Source organism: Botrytis deweyae (assembly GCF_014898535.1).
Source record: "Botrytis deweyae strain B1 chromosome Unknown BDEW_027, whole genome shotgun sequence".
Classification (NCBI taxonomy): Eukaryota; Fungi; Ascomycota; class Leotiomycetes; order Helotiales; family Sclerotiniaceae; genus Botrytis; species Botrytis deweyae.
The window spans coordinates 252,253-274,265 of NW_024066234.1; the positions used below are offsets into that span (position 1 = coordinate 252,253).

The 22,013-nt window shown below is 43.3% G+C and overlaps 5 protein-coding genes across 5 annotated transcripts; 4 read left to right on the plus strand and 1 right to left on the minus strand.

Moving 5' to 3' along the window:
- Positions 1-7,602: 7,602 nt before the first annotated feature.
- On the plus strand, positions 7,603-9,979 carry EAE98_009320 (uncharacterized protein; the record flags this gene model as incomplete). The annotated part of the gene is made up of 3 exons (XM_038956941.1): positions 7,603-7,720; positions 8,642-9,347; positions 9,427-9,979. The coding sequence occupies 3 exons, from the start codon at positions 7,603-7,605 to the stop codon at positions 9,977-9,979; spliced, it is 1,377 nt and encodes a 458-aa protein (XP_038806708.1).
- A 1,414-nt stretch (positions 9,980-11,393) lies between these two features.
- Positions 11,394-14,229, plus strand: EAE98_009321 (uncharacterized protein; the record flags this gene model as incomplete). Its single annotated transcript, XM_038956942.1, has 3 exons — positions 11,394-11,684; positions 11,732-13,774; positions 13,825-14,229. The coding sequence occupies 3 exons, from the start codon at positions 11,394-11,396 to the stop codon at positions 14,227-14,229; spliced, it is 2,739 nt and encodes a 912-aa protein (XP_038806709.1).
- A 212-nt stretch (positions 14,230-14,441) lies between these two features.
- On the minus strand, positions 14,442-17,365 carry EAE98_009322 (uncharacterized protein). The gene is made up of 7 exons (XM_038956943.1): positions 16,848-17,365; positions 16,701-16,789; positions 16,045-16,521; positions 15,454-15,992; positions 15,199-15,398; positions 14,757-15,138; positions 14,442-14,687 (listed from the first exon to the last, which is right to left on the minus strand). The coding sequence occupies exons 1-7, from the start codon at positions 17,162-17,164 to the stop codon at positions 14,559-14,561; spliced, it is 2,133 nt and encodes a 710-aa protein (XP_038806710.1). The 5' UTR covers positions 17,165-17,365; the 3' UTR covers positions 14,442-14,558.
- Positions 17,366-18,159: 794 nt separating this feature from the next.
- EAE98_009323 (uncharacterized protein) lies at positions 18,160-19,805 on the plus strand. The gene is made up of 4 exons (XM_038956944.1): positions 18,160-18,466; positions 18,591-18,700; positions 18,749-18,935; positions 19,116-19,805. Exons 1-4 carry the CDS (start codon positions 18,257-18,259, stop codon positions 19,566-19,568), a joined length of 960 nt encoding a protein of 319 aa, XP_038806711.1. The 5' UTR covers positions 18,160-18,256; the 3' UTR covers positions 19,569-19,805.
- An 874-nt stretch (positions 19,806-20,679) lies between these two features.
- On the plus strand, positions 20,680-21,700 carry EAE98_009324 (uncharacterized protein; the record flags this gene model as incomplete). Its single annotated transcript, XM_038956945.1, has 2 exons — positions 20,680-21,046; positions 21,099-21,700. 2 exons carry the CDS (start codon positions 20,680-20,682, stop codon positions 21,698-21,700), a joined length of 969 nt encoding a protein of 322 aa, XP_038806712.1.
- Between the last annotated feature and the right edge of the window lie 313 nt (positions 21,701-22,013).

The following is a 22,013-nucleotide window of genomic DNA, read 5'->3' on the forward strand; positions in this document are numbered from 1 at the left end:
ATAGGTAATTCGAGGTCATTTCGAGAGAGATGATAAGGTGTTTAGTGAACGGAATTGAGTATCATGTTGAAGAATCTATTTGCAGGTGCAGTTGTCCTTTGGGCATTGGCCTATGAATATGATTAGCACGAATTCTCAACCAGCTCAAGCAATCCGAATAATGTGATACAAAGACCGAAAGTGAGATAGATACATACAGGACTCGCCGCAGTTGCATCCGTGTTCTTCGGGCATCTTGATAGATTTGAGGTGGTGGTAATTAAAGATTTGGGGTTTTTGAAGATTTGTTGATTCGTTGATATGAAGTCGTAGGTAGATGGACTTATTTCTTTCGTGGTTGTGGTTGTGGTTGTGGTTGTAAGACTTTACTGGCAAGAAGTTGCACTCTTAAGTATCTCCAGGATGGAATCGGAATCGCTTGCATTCACTCCGTTTCTCCCATGCCTTCTCATCTGGACCAACCATATCCATTCACACTGCGCTCTTTGTGCGTCTTTTTTTCGATTATTCAATGGAGCAAGGCGCATGCGTGCGGTGTTATTGCTTTACCCCACCACACCGCACAAACCGCTCACCCAACCATGTAGCATCTGACTCTTCCGCGCCCCCCTCCTTCACCCAATTCAGTGGATGCATCATAATACGACCCCGCTATCGTACACGACCTCGTAGGTAATAGCAAGTTGATAGGTAATACATTCACCCGGATATCGTATAAAAGTTTGTGTGAGACGGTGATTCTGGGAATGGGTGGTTGATATTTACAGCACGAGATGCGTCTAATGAGACACCGCACCCCACCTCCTGAAACTCTTTCCGTTTCGCTAATCCTTGTGTGAGCGCATCTGGGTATGGCTCGTATGGGGCCGACTAGATGATTTCGGGTGGTGTTAGTGGGGGAAGTGGAAGGAAGAAGGGGAAGGGTCCGAGGATGGATGGATTGATTCATTCTTTTTCGTTCTGTTGCGCATAGGTAACGCACATGCTAATTACCTACTGTATTCATTTGGTTGAGCGAAATGGGAATGGAAATGGAAATTGACTGGGGTGGTGAATTGGGGATTGATATCGTAGATTTGAGGATTGTATTCACATGCGAGACATGCTTTGATGCATGCGAGCTTTACGTGTATGTTGTTGTAGCAATAGCAATAGCATTAGCATTAGCATTAGCAATAGCATTATCTCGCAACTAGAGATTTATTAACCTTGAGGATTACTCCTAGTAGTAGATATCTATCTAGCCTTATATTACATACCTACATACCGTGATAACAAGTGATAATATGATATCTGATGTGAATACTATTCAACTTACTTATGTCCTTACCTACCTATCTACTTACTTCCTTACCTCAACAAGGTTACCGCGGTACGGTACAAAGTACAAAGTACAAAGTACATACATACGAAGTACGTATGTAAGTATGTACACAGCATGATGAAAAGAAAGTTTGCAAATGTGAGGTTACGTATGGTATGGTATGATATGATATGATATGATATGGACGGGGTAGTAAGTTGTAACATGATTCATTTCGTGCATGAAGGATCGTACGGCGTGGGAGGGAGGCAGGGAGGGAGTACAGCGTTTGGGTCGAGGGGACGAATGGGAAGGGATGGATGGATGGTGTGGGTGGACGGGGGGGATGTGTAGATTGGTTTCTTAGATGGGAGATGGATGGGGAGATATCTAGATGGGGAGATAGGGAGATAGATAGATAGATAGATAGATATTCTTTAGGTTGAGAATCTGCTTGCTTATCGAGGAAACCCTGAGGGTGTAGGTACAGTAGATTAGTATTGCATTGGATTGTATTGTACCTACGTATGGAATGGAAGTTATCTTAATCGAGAGTTTTCTTTTCTTTCTTTTCTTTTCTTTCTTTTCTTTTCTCCTGGGAGGGGATCAACTACCATATCATACCATACCATACCATACCATACCATATCGTAGAATAACTACCTAAGTACATGTATATATCGCGAATCAAAGCAAGAACAGAACATGGATTAATTAACCTATCCATGCAGCAGCTGGCGAGCTTACTCCTCTAGTTTTACCATGCATGCAGATACTACGAGTTACTATCATGAATTCGTAGCGTGTGCTTGAGTCAGTCAGGACTTTTTGTTTCCTCGTTGTAGTGTAGTTGTATTTACTGTATATACGCACTTGAGATACCTGGGTGTGAATTTTGAAGGGGGGTGTTGTATTTGTTGTTGGATACCTAAGTGAGGTTGTGGTGTTTTTCTTGTATAGAAACTTGTTTTGTTTTGTGCTTTTTTGTTGGAAGGGTTGTAGGTAGTTGGAGGGTTGTGTGGTGTGGTGTGCTGTGGTGTCTCGGTGTGATGTTGTCAGTGAAACTAGGTATCTGAATGTGGTTGGTTTGGCTGGATCATGTGATGTGGTGGTGTTGATTGATGTGTGTCTTGATGATCGGTGGTACGTGGAGGATGGATATAGGGACGATGGGGTGTGAGGGGTTGATGTTTTGTTTGCTTTTTTGTGTTGTTGTTGTTTGTTTTTTCTTTTGGTTTTATTTCTTTTCTTTCTTTTTTCTTCTCCTCCTAAAGTTAGGATGTAAGGTCTATACTAAGACATAGCACAAGTGTGACTGTGTGTATAATGTATATATAACCTCGAAGCATCTCAATGGAATTCGAGATCAGTGGCGTAGTTGTGGTTGTAGTATTCATGGGGAGAGAGATGGAAAGACTTTATGTGGTGATTTTGATGATTTCGATGATTTCGATGATAGAGTATATCGGAATCAAAAGTTATTAATACATACCTAGTACCTCAAATTATCATTTTCCGCTCCTCTTCCCTTCGTCGAATAGTCAGCAAAGCAGTATCTAAGAACTCATTCCTAGGTATTGCTTGATATGTTATATTTGCAGTATGCATCTCAGACCCTGTGAGCCTGTCAGAGAATCACATCTACTAGTTTGGATCATACTCAGAATGAAGGTAAATATCGTTCGCATCTCAAGTCATGTCACTCCAATATCACCGGTTTGTGTATCCGGAAGTAATTCCACGATACAGCGATTTTAATAGTTAGGTTCATATACGCAGGATGTCAAGTCTCTTTGCTGGTACTGGCTTCTCTTCTTTCCAGCTATTCTTTTACTCTCCCTGTCTTCCTTTTCTCTCCCCGAAACCCTGCGTCGCCGATACTATCCAATTCCATCATATCATAGGTATCTCCTGAAACTCTTTTTTCTTCTATATATGACTATAGTCTGAAGAGAATGGAAATACTGAGTCTATTCTATCAGAAGACAAACTTCTAATTGTAAAATAGAGTAGTTGAATGACAAGATAATCATCCTTAGCAAATCGACTCGCAAACCCGATTCGCGTAACACGAAAAGTGATTATATTATCGCACAACAACAGATCTGTCACATACGACCATAGACTGAAGAGAATTGGGCATCCCGTCCGCTCTGCCATACACAAGCTTCAGATCGGTGGATTAGTAGTTGGGTGGGTGACCACCAGCGAATCCCCACTGTTGTATGTTTTTGACATTCTTTTTGGGTTTTGTTGACTCGGTGGAAAGTAGTTTAAGGGCAGTGGTGCTGTGAGTGATAGGTATGGAGGGAAGACTTGAAGGAGGCTTTGGAGATGATGTGCTTTAGTGTCTTGTGAGTGAGAATTTTGGAAACAGAATGAAGAGCGACGTATGTGTTTGAACACCACTTGGTTCTTCGTCGTGGAGCATATTCGTGTTTGTTAATGAACTGTGTAACGTAACAAAGTAGTACAAATACACTTATTTTTTGACTGTCGAGTAGATGATGTGCGGAAAGTAATGCTATCAGATTAGCAAGTTATCAATCACTCTATGGGATATATCAGGGGAGGAGCAAAGCGAGAATCCTCGAAATTGGGGAGGACATCGGGAGAGTTGATCGAGACTTGAAGTTGTGGCGCTTATCTTTTTCAACTACCCTCATTTCATTTGAATCAGAGAGTGACTTTCTGCTGTTTAGAGATTGTGATTGAAAAGCGACTTTTGTTTTTATTTTGTTTTAAAGAGAGTGTTGTGTTGATCGTATAAGTTTAGCGATTTCCAGATACCACATTCCAAGCGGGCTTGATACATATTTACATGATGGACATGTTCGTGACGCAGTCGTACATACATCTAATATATCAAGACTCATGAGGAGCGAAAAACTGATCTTGGTGGGAGTACATGAAGAAACGGGTTCGCAAATCTAGTTGGTTTAGAGGGCATGGTCATATTACCTTTCTAGTGGCCGTACGCGATTTCCTGGCGCTTTCTTCGTCTGGTTGGGATAATACTCGTTGGCGGTTATTTCTCTTTATGGATGATGCTTATTCTATCATCTGGATTTGTGAGTGTGTAGTTGGGTTTCTCCTTATTTTTTGGGGGTATCATCTGATTTTCTATTGGAGATATGGATGCATTATCTTGCTTACAGTCTCGTATAATCTCGTACAATCATGCGTATTGACAGCTAGCAGTCGAAAAATTAAGATATTTCTTGAGATAAAACCTCGTGCGTACCTGCCGCGTGACTATGGTTTTAGAGGTTGAAAATCCAAAGGTGATGAGCTAAAAGAGAATGGAGAGGAAGAAGAATGTAGAGATAGATATCCTAGTCAATATTATGAAATGCTAATGTCGGGTTCTGTCCTGGGCTATCTGGTTGAAGTTTGTGGTTTTATTCAGTCTTCGTGTTCACTAAGTTTCGGATAGAGAGTGTAGTTTGGAGCTTCCATTCGTGCTCGGTTTTCTCTTGAGAATTTGGAGTGATGATAGATGATAGATGACGGTGAATGTGAAGAGGGCAAGCTACTGTTTTACACATACATGTATACTATAGATGGAACATGTGTCAGTTAGGAAGAAGAAGTTGAGTGGGTGAAAGGAAGATAACCCGAGAGCAGAGCATAAAAGTGGTAATGGCTGTCAGATTTTCCAAACCACAGATGAGAATTTCCATTACAAAATTGAGAACAACGATGTGTGGAATGCACTACTTAGCCAGACAAAGATTTCACTACGCAGGTATCAAATCTAAAGGAACAGTGATGTTACCCATCCGGGCACTGCAGACCTTGAGGTTTCCAGCAGGTCCAGACTGGTAAATTAGACGTTAATTTCCAATCTTCATGTTGGGTTCGGTATACTGCAATGGCTAGGTGCATGCTAAATATATACTACAGCGACATCAATGAAACGATCTCGATTTTTCTGCGTGTGCTTTCCACGTGAACCTTTGCATGATTAATAAAAGAGGAAATGTTTGAACGGGGCACAGGATATTGATTCCGATCCAGCTAATTTACAAAGAAGTCTGCGAGTATTTTTATCCTTCGACTTACTTGCCGCATGAAACATAAGGATGAAGATATGAAATGACAAAGACATTTGTTGTCTTGCGAGTGGGATCACGTCACTGGATGGATATAAATGCCTCGCGAGGGAAACCATAAGATTGGAAGAATAAATTAGTGGTCAGGATTTCGAAGAGCGGGGTTATGTAGTAGGGTTGCAGAAAATGGTGGCTGTGTACGTATTCCACCTACATATGTGTGTTCAGATTTTAGGGGGCCCTCGAGGGGGCCGTGGGAGCTCGAGCTCGTAACCCTGGTTATCAGATGTGATCCTTACCGAATGATCCTTGGAAACTCGTGGATTTCGGTATTGTGGGGGATGGTGATCATTAATGAGAGCCGGGAAGGAAGGCCATGTGTTTGGTAAATTATTATGAGGATCATTGTTTGAAGGATGCAATGCTTGCTGTTTATGTTGATGAGTAACAGTGAATAAGGGATAAGCGAGTTTGATCATCGTAAGGGTACATATTTGGTGCGTGGAGTCGGGATATCAGATTGAGATATTTATATTGTTACTAAAACTGGAAGTAGAACAAATATAATCAATTCTCTGTCGCTAGATAAAAAAATGGATAAATCATGGAGGCATGCTTACAGAGATCGAAGGAAGCTACGAGATCGTTCGGAAATTTACAGTTCCAAAGATCCTCCATTGATATTACAAATCTCCCGATTATCATGAGATTCACGGCAGCAAATTGGCCCAGCACCTTCCTTCCATTTTCAGAGCCATTGCTCATCTCATACTCGACTTCGGAGCTAGAGAAGGCTCAGCAGCACGGGTACGGTGATCGTAAAAAAAAATGAAGATCATGCGCTTGGAAGCAACTCCTACTACTTTATGGGCAGATTTGGGGGGCAGCATAGCTTCAGATAGCGGCATGAAGACTCCCGTTAGCCGAGTTTGCACAAAATTAGATCTTGATGGTCAAATTGCCCTCGCTATCAGCTAGAGCATCGATCGTCATGTCATGACTGCTGGATAGACAGGATCGAAATTTGTGGCTTGCAAATTTCTAATTCAAGGTACAGTTTGGAGCCCATAAATCCACCAAAATATAGATCTAGTCCCAATTTGAGACATTGAGAATTGTTGGTGTAGATTTTGGAAGGGAACAATGAGAGACAGTACTTTGAATTGCTTGATATTGAAGGCAACAACGGTGATGGTAAGAGAGAAGAGTAGAGCACATCATTGATGATCCCACAATTCCAACATAAAGTCATGATAATTCGCCAAGTTACCGCCGTGAACCCGAGTCATTGCTGCAGGCAATGCCGAGCACTAGTTCGACGAAGATTTAAGTGCTTGCCTGAAACTTTTCAGATTCATGCCAAGCCTTTTCCTTTTGATAGTTGTATCTTAGCAGACTCCATCGTTGATATGACCACAAAGCTTGAAGAATTGAAGGCTTCTCCGGGACCGGATGTTAGCTTATCAGCACACCGAGATCTATACCGAGATTTCCCCCATTCTCGAAAATGCCGGAATCACCACGATCACAATATGTTAATACCCAAAACGTCCTGTCGCCCGAAGGATAGATAATAAATGCAGACTGATATTAATGTCACAAACTCACAAAGCATCGTGAACTTATCAGTATAGATTTCTGATATTCCGGAAGCACAGCTGTCCAATCCAAGAGCTGAATCTTGGCCGGCTAATCTACCCTGGCTAGCTGGACTCGAGGCAGACCTACTGGAGCACATTCTACGTTGCTGATTGGGTAAAACTGACTGTTCTGGCGGTAGGATGTCTTCTACGGGGTCCAAGGACGCAACGAGCCGCCAGAGTCCGGTAGTTTCGTATTGAGACTTAATTAGCCTAATTGGGTAAAGAACAGAAGATTGGGTATCGTTGTGCAAGCAAGGTGTTCGTTGACAAGCAAACTTTGAATTATCTTACAACGATAAGGCTTGACGCTGACTGAATCGCCGAAAGTCTTTGAACTGTTCAATTGAGCGTACTCCGTGCAACTCTCTCGTACCGATATATTTGCGCAAGGGATAATTGTACCGCGCGACCAACCTTAATCGATCATTAGCAATACTTTTTATGTTATCAGCCCTGTTGCAGTACCAGGTCAGACCAGGACTCGCCGATAGAGACCAACAAGTAGGTATTTTAAGATTTATGTTTCCCAAGCTTACTCGTACTTCGTACACTCAAACAAAGATAGACCCTGACCCTGACCGCGAATAAACAAATAAGCAGAATGGCGCCATCATCACGAAGTTGTTTCCGTCAACTCTTTATGACAAATCACTCAAGTCGAAGGGATAATGGTGGCAGTGAACAGGGAGCCAAATCCGATGAAAAGTTAGTACAACCTGGTAAGTGATATATCCTTATCATATACCTATTGTATACCTACCTATCCTATCGTCTACTTAGATTGGCACGGGATGAGATATCGGAGAGTACACACGATTTTGTGTTTCGTTTCATTTTGGATTACTCGTTCTCAATTTCTCATACTCTACCGTCTTGTTCATCTGAACTTCTCCCTTTTTTTGCCATTGCAGATCAAATAATCGTTCATCCGTACATTGCTTGTCAAGCTTATCACATTGGACCCCACAGTAGCCAAAGATCAGACGCCTCTAGCCGCGATCTGATAGCAAACTTTTTTCCTTGTTTGGATACGCGGGACGATTGGCATGGACCTGCAGAATGGCCGAAACCCAATCAGAGGCCAAGATCATACAATTGCCCCTGAGTGAACAAACAGCCGCGGGGAGATCAGTTGGCTTGAAGGATTTCATAGGTCGCCGCCTTGTTTCAACTTTTCATATCCCATGTCATGATTTCTAACGATCAAACAATTTTAAGGTACCCCTGGCGTAAATCCTGCAGGTCCTACAAAGGAGTACAGAGTAGTACCCGCATTGAATTAAGTGAAATAGGATGCGATGGCTGCCAGCTGCGCCGAAAAGAATAGTTTCTCAACTTCTCTCTTCCTTTTCTACAAAGTTCAAGATATAGTTGTAGCCTGGTGCTCTGCTGTATGTAGACCTCTACTTGACATTCCTTCAACGTAAATTTTCTGTATTCAGAATTACCACACTCCTTTTTTTCATTTCTCTCTCGGTTGAACTGGCTTTCTTTCCGATTTGATACTCCCCCTCGATTTCAATCTCTCAATCGATTCCAATTTCTCAGTCGATTTCAATCTCTCGGTCGATTTCATTCTTTCATCATGCGATTTTCACTCCTTCTTTTGGCATCAACGCTGACTGCCTCTGTGGTTTCAGCCCAGAAGTATGTATTTGCACACGTTGTGATGGGCAATACTGCTCACCATACTACCGACGACTGGGCATCCGATATAAAAACGGCTCAGGCTGCAGGCATCGATGCCTTTACACTCAACATTGCCACTGGTGACTCAAACATCCCAACACAGGTTGAAAATGCCTTTAATGCTGCTACAAATCTCGGCAGTAGTTTCAAACTTTTCTTCTCTTTCGATTATCTTGGTGGAAGCGGACCTTGGCCGGCTACAGGTTCGTCCTCGGTTGCATCATATCTCAACAAATATGGGGTAAGTTCTGCATACTTCAAGTACAACGGACAGATCTTTGTATCCACTTTTGAGGGAGTGAATAACGCCGGGGATTGGACTCCTAGCGGCCCCATCCGGAGCGCCGTTCAAAGTACTGCTGGCTCTATCTACTTCGTCCCTGATTACACGAGCTTGGGCCCTGATGGATTCAGCGCACAACTCAACAATGTTCAGGGTGGTTTTAGTTGGGACATGTGGCCAGCTGGACCAGTAAACATGACGACTGCAAACGACCTTGCTTGGAAAAGTACTTTGGGTAGCAAGGCTTACATGATGGGTGTCTCCCCTTGGTTTTTCCACAGCGACGCAAACCCAATTGCATGGATGTGGAGAGGTGACAATCTTTGGTCTGAACGCTGGCAACAAGTTCTCGAAGTTCAGCCTCAATTCGTCGAGTACGTATTCTCGTCCACCCCTCTGATGGGCTTTCTGCTATTAAGTGCCCTTCAACATGAAAACTGACTCATTCCACAGAATTGTAACATGGAACGATTGGGGAGAGTCGTCATACATAGCGCCCCTGTTACACGACGAGGAAGTGCCTGCAAACTCCCTCAAATACGTTAAAAACATGCCACATTCCAACCTTCTCACCCTCTTGCCATACTACATATCTCAGTATAAAGGTATCAAATCTAATGCCACTACCGACTCTATGCAATACTGGTACCGCACATCTCCCGCTGCTGCTGGTTTAACAGGAGGTGTGCTTGGCAATAATCCGAATCAAGGACAGATAGAATACAGTCCCAACACCCTCTGTGAAGACAAAGTATTCTTCACAGCATTATTGCAATCAGCTGCCGATGTGCACGTGCAGATTGGCGAATCACCAGTGACGAGCTACCCTGGAAAAGCTGGCTTGAACAGTTGGAGCCATGGATTTTCAGGACAGACTGGCAATGTGACCTTCTCTATTGTCCGAAATTCGCAGACGGTCAAATCTGAGAGCGGAACTGAGATTACGGCGGAGAGTTCGGTGGTCGGCGGTCTTACAAACTTCAATGTTTGGGTAGGAGGTTTCTAGGGTTCTAGTTGCAGGTGTTGATGAGTGGTGATATCGTCGATTTCAACGTGCTTTCAAGCCACCAACGCCTCAAGTGGCTCATGACTGAAAACACCCGTGGACGGACTATTTACATTTCCTACAACCACGTCTTTACAGCACGTTATAACGATTTTCTTACAAGAATTAAGATAGATGGGATGAAACTAGATGGCTTGGTCTCATGGCAGGGGATGGTTTTTATTTTCTTTACGCTCTTTTAGCATTTCTATTCAATTCGTTCTGTCTAACGACAGCTGGGACGGCAGAGCCTCTCCCTTTTCATCTATATACCCAATGTTTAGATATCCAGCATTGTGTTTACACACACATACACTTCGGGGCATGGATTCTGGGATATAGACAAGACTATGATTTATGAAGGATTTTTTGTTTATATGTATTATGTCACCATCACTTTCTTGTATACTAGATTATTAGCATGCCCATCTAGGCATATATCATTCACTTGGCAATGAATCTCAGATCAGAACAAATAGGGCAACTTAACTCTTGCATCTTAATGTGTTGAATAAGTACCGAAACATAAGCATGTCTTCAAGATGTTTCTTGATAACCCAATGTCATATGTCAACTCGAGACGCGGTAGTGGATACCACGCCGGTGGGTCACTGGTTCATACTAGACGCCTGGGAATTTCTCATGCATGATCAAAGAACTTCTGCCTAACTACTCGTGCTCTCATCACAATTCCTAGTGCGAAGGCCACCTTGTACATCACTTGCTTCTGATGATGATTCGGCGAAGTTCTCGATTTCGAAAATAAATGGAACGGACAGTGATATTCTGCGCAGCAAATGATATAGGTAGTACACGAGCATCTCTATTGGTCGTTCCTTGATGCTTTAGTTCGAGTTTGACAATAAGGCATCGCCCGTTCAATACTTTTTGTGAAGTTCGGCGATCGAATGCTTTTGAATGTGCCAATAGGTTTGCGGTTTATTAGATCTATCGTCTATTTGGTCTATTATCTATTTAATTTCACAGCTATTTTGTGTAGAGAAGTCAAAGGTCAAATCACAGGTTGAAGGTAGGATATTTCGACTGAGTATTAGATGGTTGTGAGGAAGAAATTAGAATTAGCAGCCACTGGATCCAGAAATTTTACAAATCAAGTTGTAATACTCCCTCATGAGTTTTTGTTCGTTGTTCATTAGTATGGCTATTTCAGTGTCGATAAATTCCAGCTTCATCAAATGTTTGATAAATAAGAGCCGAGTCGGATTAACAGTTTAGCCGCTCAAGCCACATCGATCTCGAAACACTAGCCACAGGCAGTTGACGATAAGCGATAAAAAAAGTCAAGTCGAAAAAAAGTTCGAGTAGTGAAATAATAGTTACCACGAGCTCTTGACTTTCACTGCAATCCATCAAGATGCCGCCATCCCAGCTCAAGAGGCTGAAAGCCTCTCTCCGAGAACAAGGAATCGTTGGTCCTCAGCAATCGAAGAAGCAAAAGAAACAAAACGCACAGAATGGCGCAAACAAGGAGAAGAAAATCAAGAGAAGTGTCGCGCTCAATGGAATTCGAGATCAATTCAACCCGTTCGAAATCAAGCAGGCTAAAGCACCCAAATTCGAAGTTACAAGTAACAAAACACTTGGCGGAAGGATTTCGAAGGGTATCAAGAAACCAGGTGTTGCGAGGGGTCTTGCGGAAGAGAATGTAAGTTCGTTCGAAAGGATGTTTGACATCTGCTAATGTTCTATCAGCGCCGTAAAACTTTACTTGTTGAAATGCAAAGTAGAAATCGAGTAGGAGGCATAATAGATAAGCGTTTCGGAGAAAATGACCCTTCAATGGCCCCCGAAGATAAAATGCTCGAACGTTTTACGCAGGAGAAGCAGAGGGGCCACAAGAATAGCTCGGCATTTGATCTTGAAGACGACGAATTCTCTGGCGAGCTTACGCATATGGGACAATCGCTTTCTTTGGATGGTCCTGCAATCCGTGATGATTTCGACGAGGAGGGATTGGAGTTGTCGGATGCTGACGACCACGAGTCCGACGAGGAACGACAAGCACGAAAGCGCCGCCGAGGCTCAAATTCCGAAGGGTCAGATGAAGATGAAGAGGGAACGGCTTTGCCAGAACGAAAAAAATCGAAGCAGGAGGTTATGAAGGAACTTATCGCTAAATCTAAAATGCACAAATATGAGCGTCAAGCGGCCAAGGACGATGATGAGGACTTGCGAGAAGAATTGGACAAGGATATGTCGAGCATCCATGAACTCCTTCGCGGCATGGCTCAGAAACCGCCACCAGCACCAGCTGCGGCACCTGAGGATATCCCTGGCATGAATCCGGAGCGTATAGCATTGATGAACGGCGGCGACAGAGCGAAGCTGGAAAAGGAATATGATATTCGAATGAGGCAGATGGCGCAAGACAAACGATCCCAACCTACCGAAAGATCGAAAACGGAGGATGAAAAGATGGAGAAGGAATCAAGAAGATTGCGAGAATTAGAAGAGAAGAGATTGCGTCGTATGGAGGGTGTGGCAGAAAGTGACGACGAAGAAGACAATCGCGCACGAGGGGCAGATGACGAGGAGGAAGAGGAAGAAGAAGAAGATTATGGACTGGGAGAAGGTATCAAAACACGACCTAGTGCTGCGGAATTAGGTGCCGATGATGAGGACGATTTCGTTATAGATGATGATCTCGTAGCGAGTGGCTCAGACATCGACGAGTCGGAGGGCGAATCTGATGGAGAGGACGAGGAATCTAATAACGAAGACGATGAGTTTCTCGAAGGTCTGCTTACCGAAGAGGAGGCCAAGAGACCGGAATTCTTGACTGGTGCAAACGCCCCTCTCCCCGAGGTGGAGCTGCCAGCCAAAAATGGTGTAAACGGTGACCTTGCTTATACCTTCCCATGTCCACAATCGCACGAAGAACTTCTCGAGATTACCAAGGGCATAGCTCTATTAGATCTGCCAACGGTTGTTCAGCGTATCAGAGCTCTGTATCATCCTAAACTCAACTCGGAAAACAAAGTAAAGCTAGGAAGCTTCTCCGTCTCTCTCGTCTCTCATATCTCATACCTCGCAAACCAAGCTCAGCGTCCCCCTTTCTCCGTATTAGAAAACATCATCCGCCACATCCATTCGCTCGCCAAAACTTTTCCTCTCGAGATTGCCAACGCGTTTAGACGACATCTCGACGAGATCAATCAGTCACGACCCTTGGCTTTGAAGGCTGGTGATCTCGTAGTTCTCACGGCCATTGGAACAATATTCCCAACCTCGGATCATTTCCATCAAGTTGTCACTCCTGCAATCTTGACCATGGGACGCTATCTTGGTCAAAAGATTCCTCAGGATCTATCCAATTATGCTACGGGAGCATATCTCTGCACTTTATGCTTACAATATCAACGATTATCAAAGAGATACGTTCCAGAGGTAGCCGGCTTCATCGAGAATACCTTATGTGCTTTGGCGCCTAGCAAGTTAGCCAAGATCCCAGGAAGCTTCCCATATCATGAGCCAAAGAACTCTGTGAGGATAGAAAAGGCGTCAACATCAGACAGACAAATTGAATTCTATGACTGTATCCCACAGGAGCTTTCGGCCGACGACGAAGAGTCCTTGAAAGTCGCTTTGTTAGAGGCAAACATCAAAATCTTGAACGCAAGCGCCGATTTATGGACTGAAAAATCAGCCTTCACCGAAGTCTTTGAACCAGCTTTGACGATCCTTAAACATCTGGGAAGTAAATCTTGCAGGTCAAAGCTTCCAGAAAGTAGTCAAGTAAGTCGTACAGCAGAATTCATAAGTCTAAATACTAACCAGCCCTCTAGACCCTCATCCGCAAATCCATCTCCAAATTCCAAACCATGTTACAACTAGCGCACCTTGCCCGTCGTCCTCTCGAACTCCACCACCATAAACCCCTCGCCATCAAAACCTCCATCCCCAAATTCGAAGACTCCTACAATCCAGATAAGCACTATGATCCAGATCGCGAACGCGCTGAAACTGCTAAATTGAAGGCTGAGCACAAGAAGGAGAGGAAGGGTGCTATGCGTGAATTGCGCAAGGATAGCAATTTCATTGCCAGAGAGAGCTTGAGGCAGAAGAAGGAGAAGGATGCGGCGCATGAGAAGAAGATGAAGAGACTTATTGCGGAGATCCAGGGTGAGGAAGGAAAGGAGTCGAAGGCTTATGAGCGGGAGAAGGAGTGGAGGAAAAAGGGAAAGAAATAGATATCTCTCTCAAAGGATGTGAAGTAATGGCGGTGCGGTGCCATATGCGGTAGTGTCACCACGTAATGTGTGGATTGGTTAGTGGTGTACATGTTGGATCTGTGGACCTGAAAGAAAATCATTCATAAATGATATAGATACCAGCTCAAAGGTTAAAAGAATAAGATCTATTTTCCATATTGCTTGCTCTTCGTAAAGTTATGCTTTGTCCCTCGTTATCATGCTTTGTTATTCATTATGTCCATATGCGAATCATTCTTCCATCCCTTTCGAAAATCAATTTTGCCTTCAATACCTCCATATATTCATGGCCCCACCCGACCTGAGAATTAATTTACACTCAATTTCTCAATACTCTTTCTCAACTCTTCATTCTCCTTGGTAATACCACTGTATTTGTTAATCCAGTCGAAAACCTCCTTATGCCAGACCCTTGAGTTTTCAGGCTTCAAGACCCACTAAGATCACACAACATTAGCATTATACTACAAAAACCGAGCATCTCAGGGGGAGGGGAAAAAACTGACATGGTTTTCATCTGGGAACGTCAAGAATCTACTTTCTACTCCACGTGTTTGTAACACGTTGAATGGAGCAAGCCCCTCTGAAATGGGCAATCGATAGTCCAAATCGTTGTGGATGATTAGATGAGGGGTTGCCCAGTTAGCGACATGGTTGGCAGGATTCCATTTTGCGTATCCTTCGGGGTTGTCCCAGATTGTACCTTCGAAATCGTGATGGGGGAAGAAGAGTTCGTCGGATGTGTATTGGTTTAGAGTTGAGAAGACACCGTCGTGGGTTACGAGAGCTTTGAATTTTCGTCCCAAATCGTGACCTTGGATCCAGTTTACCATGTATCCACCGTAACTGGCGCCACACGCTACAGCACGGTTGGTATCGACGTAGGATCTAGCTTGTGTTAATATTGACTAACAGGTGTGGGAGATCAGGAACATTCTGAAAGCTTACAGGTTCTCTTCAATATACTCGAATCCCTTGACAAGGTCTATATATGGTCGTCCACCCCACTGACCTTTGATGCCATCTTGCAACGCCATACCATAGCCAGTGCTTCCTGTTGGGTTCGGGGTCACTACAACATAACCTTGTTCGGCAAAGACCGCGGGGTTCCATCGCGTGCTCCATCCTTCGTTCCAGGCACCTTGCGGCTAAGTCTATGATTAGTATGTTGCAGAATTTATTGTCAGATATTGAGTGACTTACTCCGCCATGAATGAGATACGCAAGAGGATATTTCTTGTTTTCATCGAAGTTCGATGGTCGGAATACCCAAGCGTGGACTTTGTAATCTCCAGCTCCTGTATACCAGAATTCATCAACCTGCTTTTGTGAAAGTCCGAAAGCTTTTCCATCATCTGAGCTGGATGAAACTGCGATTCTTTCCGAGGGTTTGGATGGGTCTATAATCGAGTAGACGCTGTTGTCAATTAAGGAACTCCCACTAAGAAATATTTCACCACTTGGGAGAACATGCTTTTCCGTGATAGTTCCGCTATTAGTCAGAGCTTCGGGTAATTTAGTAGCATGGCGTGGAGAAGCTGGTAGTTTGAACAGCTTTACTCGGCCGTCTTCTTCTGCTGTTACGTAGATCTGGGTTCCGTCGTTACTGAACGTGACACCCTCGGGTTTCAAGTCCCATCCACCCTTGCCGTCCTCTGTTTCGAAGAATTCTTGGACATTGGTGAGGTCAGTAATGTCAGGTATCAACAAAAGTCTTGTCTTATCACTTTCGTACTGAATACCTGGTTTTTGTTAGAAAATTGCTCGCTTAAGAGATGAAAACATGTTACATACTCTTCATTCTTGTGAAAATCACAGACTTAGCATCTGGCGACCACACGGGCCCTTGACTGTAGCCTTTCAGGTTACCAGTCTCGACTAACTGAGGCGTTGGAGCCTCTGACTCTGTGAATGTCTTCAGAGGAATGTAGTATAGATCAGTCTTCGTATAGTTGGCTGGGTCAATCTTGGGATCCTTGGCAACGAAGACTATGCCGTTTTTACTGATATCGAAATCTCCTGTTCCTCCAAATGGTGGTACTGGGGACTCAAGAGATATTTTATGACCCGTCAAAGCATTCACCAATCCAGAGACTTTAGCATCTCCAGATCCCTCGCCTTTTTTAATCGTTGCATACCAGATCGCATTCTTGTTTTCAGTAACCCATGCATCCCATTCTCTCACAAATAGCTTTGAGTATGTTTTAGCCGTTGACAGAGGCTTCTTAGCTGTTTCAGCATTGTATAAAGTACCGGATGGAGTTGCCAAGCCTGGGGGAGGCGAGAATTAGCTATACTTGAAGCGACGGTATATTGAAACTAGACAGTATCCGACGATATGACTAAGATAATCGAACGTTCGTACTGAACTATTTTTCACGTGGATTTGAACTTCGAATTCATTCGGAAGTTTCGAAGAAGAAAAAAGGACAAGTAATTATAGTACATACCAGAAACAGCTATAGCTACAACATCCGAAGTAAGAGCTGTAAGTTTCACGTTTGAGATGCCACCGTCGAAAGTCGTGATAATTTTGGGCCTACAAGCTGTTAATCAAAGTTTGTTCATGAATGATACCTATATTGAGTCATATTTACTTCTTTTGTACATCATCTGCATCGGCCAATACCAAATGTGTCACTCCCTTCTCTCCAGCTCTCAACCATAGTACCTCATTCTTCCATCCCAGCCACACTGGCTCACTATCATTCGCATTATCGCTCAGGGTTGAACTTTCCCCAGTACCTATATTTAACACATTGATTTTGGCAGTCTTTGAATGAGATTGAAAAGAATACGTCGAGACAGTATACAATGCCAGTTTACCATCTGCGTTTGGTGTTGCTGCTGATCTCCGAGGGGCAGAAATCAACACCTCGGGGGTGAAGGTGGAGGAATTAAACCGGATAGTCATGATTTGATTGTTCAACTTGATTCTGCTTCAGAAAGGAATGTAATGTCTGATTTTTCGATAGTTTTATGGCTCAAGTTTTGAATTGAACAAGTGTTGTTGACAATTGAGAGTTAGAAAACAACAAAATATTGAATATGGCCACTCTAGATCTTACACCGCAATGGAGCTTCAAATTAACATGCACGTGATATGCGAGGCAAGCAAGTTCAACAGAAACCCCGCAAATGATATCCGACACTAGCCTTGAAATCAATTTAGTCAGATTTAACGTGAATGTCCACGTTCTTCTATCAACAGTCCAACAGTTAATTCCATCCGTCTCTGATATTAGAATGTCATGGCTACCTTTCTGAACTCAGCTACGTACCAGATAGTCGAGGCAGTAGAATACTTATATCTCCGCCACAGATTGCCTTGCCGATATTTTGGTCCAACCTTGCCCTTGGCAACGGAAAGCGCTGTACCTAGGTTCATCAGGACCTCTCCACTTGCTCATGTTGGGAGTCAATTAGACCAATTTTCCACCAGTCAATAACAATCGTCAAATATACTTCAGTAACCTATTCAAAGTCGTGGATGTTATTCTTTCTCTTTAGGAAAAAATATATATGCAGTCCAGCTCTAGCCTTTTCGCATCTCTTTGTTTCATCTGTGTTTTCGTACTACAATTCAATTTAAGGAATTATATTGAGGCTTGCATATCTATACCAAGTTAAGCCATTCCTTTCGCTGCCGTGTAGCCCATCCTCTTCGGTGCTGCTGCGCGTCAACGAATCTCATACTCTCATCTGGGGGCCAAGTGTCTCCAGGATCGCTTCCCTTGGTAACGGTTTAATCACAAAACCCGATTAAAGGACTAGAATTGGATGAGATCCCCATTTATCCTAGGCTCCCAAGAATTACAATTACAATTTCTTACATATTAGTGCTACTTATGACTATATGGTGTTTGTTATTTATATAACCGTGCTTGTTGGCTGCTTCGCGTGCTACTTACTATCCGCGATTTCCTCTTCGTCTTCGTTTTCTCTTTATTTCACTGCGCTTATTTCCCGTATGTTTTTTTATTAATTGTTGGCCGAAGACACGATCATGTTTTCATTTCGAGGGTTTATGCTACAGTTGATGATAATAGCAGTATGTCGAGCCGAGATAACTTTTAAATCTCCTTCCATGGGAGAAGTTGTTGACCCAGGACCATATAAAATTCGTGCGGGTGATAGCGGGATAGTGCCCACGCTGGGACAATTTGATGATGCCAGTTGGGAGGTTGTTCTTTTCACTGGAAATGATACTGCTCCAGTAAGTTTGATTTCGCTTGGATGCATTCATACGGTTTATATATCGCAAGGAGGAGAAAGAGAAAGGTTAAATCCGGATCGATGAAGCAGATTGACGAAGTGATGCTGAATACATATATTCACAGTTTGAACTTTATATATTCAAATTATCTGGGTACCAAATGAGCAATCCAACGACTCAGTCCCCTCCAGTGAATATCAGAAACAGCTCAGGTCCGAACCTGGAAGACAAATAGTAAGATACCTGTTACCTCCCTTTAGAGCACCTACCAATACAGAATAGCTTTTTCGGCTACCGCTCCTATCTGACATCAAATGAATCTATATGGATCACAGCCTACTCGGACCGATTTACTCTTACAAACATGACCGGTTCCTTGCCTGATGATGTGGTTACCGCAAATGACAATGTGAACTCGACAACTGCTCCAAAACGAACAATCTCTTGCGGCGCAAAGTCTGGAGGAGAGGTGAGTCTACCCGATCCACCAATTACTTTGCTTTAATTGCATACTTCTGTTCCCTGACCTCAAACTTTACCTCTATTTTGCATTGCACATGCCCCTTTTGCTACATTATTGGCAGCTCGTTTTCCTCGTTTCCTCCAGAAAATGTCCTCAAGACGCAATACTGACCTTCATATCTTACAGTGTGACGAGAAGGTCTTAGAAAACCTGGGACTGGGATCAGTGACGACAAATACTCCAAGTGTTAGTACAACGGCCGCAGCAACCACAATAGGAACTGCTCCAGAGAACACAACTTCCGATACCAACGAGGATAGTAGTAAAAGATTAAGCCGTGGAGCATTTGCGGGAGTAGTCGTGGGTGTCGCGGTAGCAATATCGATAATGATCGCGGCGGGGGTGTTCTTTATAATGAAAGCCAAGAAGAAGAACGTGCCGAAACGAGAAACGATTAGAATTAATGAAAGTTTGCCGAATCAGGATTCGAACGCATTTCATAGAGGGGATACTTACGGAGGAATGATGAAGAAGAATGGGATCGAAGATGTGGGCAGACGAGAGGAGTTGGAAGATCGTAGAACGTATGAGATGAGTGCGGGTCACCATGGAGTAGCGGAGATGCCGGTAAACTCGTGAGCTCTATCAAGATAACAATAGACGTGGGATGACTAGACTAGGTATACTTCTAATAGCCACTTGTTCCATATATTCAACATGTGTGTAGCGTTTTGACAGTCTCAAAATACTGGCGATAAAAACCTTGGGCTGGATGTCATTTGGGATCTTAAATCCGCTTTGACAATTGCAGTACTCTCGAAGAACCACACTTCTTTGAATATCTAAAGGTTTACATATAATTTGCTGTAATCCGCATCATTGAAACACCTCTTGGAATACGACACTCTGGTTTCCAACGAGAGTAAGCCATTTGTTGATTAACAATGTACAATCTTAAGTATATGAATCCCTCTAACGCGAACAATCCTCCCCTATTTCTCCGCTTCTCATCTCATGACTCTTCACGAACATTTCGAGACGAAATCGGATATGAAGCGTCACCATCTTTCAATTCACCAGTAAGCTGTTGGTGGAAAAGCTAGTTCGTACATCAGCCCACTAAAGCGAGTGTTGATCTTTCTGGTTGACTCTGGACTCCGCTATAAGATCTCCTTCGTGCATCCAATTCTTTGTCGCAATCGTCGAATGCGTATATTTATGTTGATCTCGACTTTTGATTGCTTACACAGATCGCGAGTGCAGCCAGCTAGAAATCTACATCTTCAACAGTTCTTTCATCATCAACCGAGTTGTATTCCCCTAAGAAAGAAAGGGTTTGTGCATTTGGCTGTCATATTCTATAACCTTGGGTTGGTGAATGATGGGTTTGTGTACCTAGGTATTTGGGTTAAATGGACTGACTGAGATATGGATGAGAAAAGAATTGAATATGGAAAAAGGACTATCAGATCAGATATGATGAATGCTTCTTTGATGATTTCATATTCATAAGTGTCACATTTTTCGCAATAAGACTAAACTTTAGAGCTTCTGAACGCCCAACCCTAAAGTTTCAAACCCCGCAGAGGATGGATGATCCGATACCACAATACCGGTACTATGTACGCGTGACTGCCCCACAAGAATAACCCTTCGTTCGTCAGCCTTGTGGGTTACGATTCTGAACAAATCCATCAACCCATAATTCTCATCATAACCACTTTCTTCACTGAATGTAGTTTCAACAAACATGGCGATGCTATCGCCAGCAGGACAGGAGCGATTGTTGTTTTTAGGGCTGGGGATTACAACTTGTGCTGTTTTGGCCTTCGTGCGTTATCGCCTCGTTCATTTTCGTGAAGCTGCCACAATTCCACCACCCGAGAACAAATCGCATTTCATCGACCAGAAGACCGAGGATTCTTTGAAACTCAGTACATTGGAGAAGTTGATCAAAAATCCGAATTACGGAATTCAAGAGACTGCATCAATTATCGTCTGCGAACGTGCTCTGCACAATGAATACGCCATTAACAGCCTACTTCATGAAATTAGTCAACCAGAATACGGCAAACGAGCGATAGCAGTTCGAGCATTTATCTTGATTGTGAACAATTGTATGTATTTCTACTCTCAACTTCCTGTTTCATTAGGCTCATCCTATTCTAGCGACTGTCAAACGTATACACAAGCCCGAAACATATGAAGCACTTGTCAAAAGCTTGGAATATTCTGTTGAGGACTACGTGCACCATGAATACGACCCAGACTGGGATAACTGGCCCCTTCGCGACACAGCGGAGAAAAGCTGTCTCATGATAATAAACGAGTTGATTTACAAATACGGTGTTCAGGAACTTCTCAACGCTGGGTTTATAGAACGTTGGTTGGTGAAAGAGCCTTGGGGTGTAACCACAGAGGAACGTTCAATCAACTTTATGGACTCCCTCAACAAAGAGAAGAGCTTGAATCGAGTGATTGTGCCACTATTTCATGACCAAAGGGGCAGGAAAATGTTAGAGGAAGCGAAACTTCTACCCGCAAGTCCTGATTCAGCTGCAAGGTACCTTGCGACGAAAGGAACTGAGGATCAAGACATGGAGGAATTCGACAGCTATTATGCCGAGAGAAGACCAAGGGATCAAACTATGGCAGAAGATTATCTCAGAAGACGCCATAGGGAGGCCATGGTTTTGAACGATGGCACAAGGCCCTTCGAAAGAGGCGACATTTATGAAAATCAACAAAGACCTAGGGGGTCTATGGAATGAAACGAAAATATTCATACAAGAAGAAAAATCGAACGACTCCAGGCAAAGTCAAAAGGTTTGCTTCAACAACCTACATACCCCAGTAGTCATTCTCTGAGGTATGTTCTACATTGGAACAATAATATACAATATCGCCTTGCTCTTGTGGTTTCTATATAAGTAACTCGCTAATCTGGACAATGGCTACAGAAAATATAAGTTTTCAAGTGTTTATATAGCGTTCACTACCTATGGAGCGAAAGGACTAGGACATAACAGCACCCATTGCTTTATGGGCTGAAATTTCGAGCTCCTACAATTGCCTGCCTAGATT

What these genes read in the sequence shown, in the direction of transcription:
- EAE98_009322 (XM_038956943.1), bottom strand. Translation starts at nt 17,164, where the DNA reads ATGACTATCCGGTTTAATTCCTCCACCTTCACCCCCGAGGTGTTGATT. An exon ending in GCAGATGATGTACAAAAGAA is followed by an intron (nt 16,790 to 16,847) that starts GTAAATATGACT and finishes AACAGCTTGTAG; the next exon opens with GCCCAAAATTATCACGACTT. An exon ending in GAGTATATTGAAGAGAACCT is followed by an intron (nt 15,139 to 15,198) that starts GTAAGCTTTCAG and finishes AACACAAGCTAG; the next exon opens with ATCCTACGTCGATACCAACC.
- EAE98_009323 (XM_038956944.1), top strand. Translation starts at nt 18,257, where the DNA reads ATGTTTTCATTTCGAGGGTTTATGCTACAGTTGATGATAATAGCAGTA. An exon ending in CCGAACCTGGAAGACAAATA is followed by an intron (nt 18,701 to 18,748) that starts GTAAGATACCTG and finishes AATACAGAATAG; the next exon opens with CTTTTTCGGCTACCGCTCCT. An exon ending in GCGCAAAGTCTGGAGGAGAG is followed by an intron (nt 18,936 to 19,115) that starts GTGAGTCTACCC and finishes CATATCTTACAG; the next exon opens with TGTGACGAGAAGGTCTTAGA.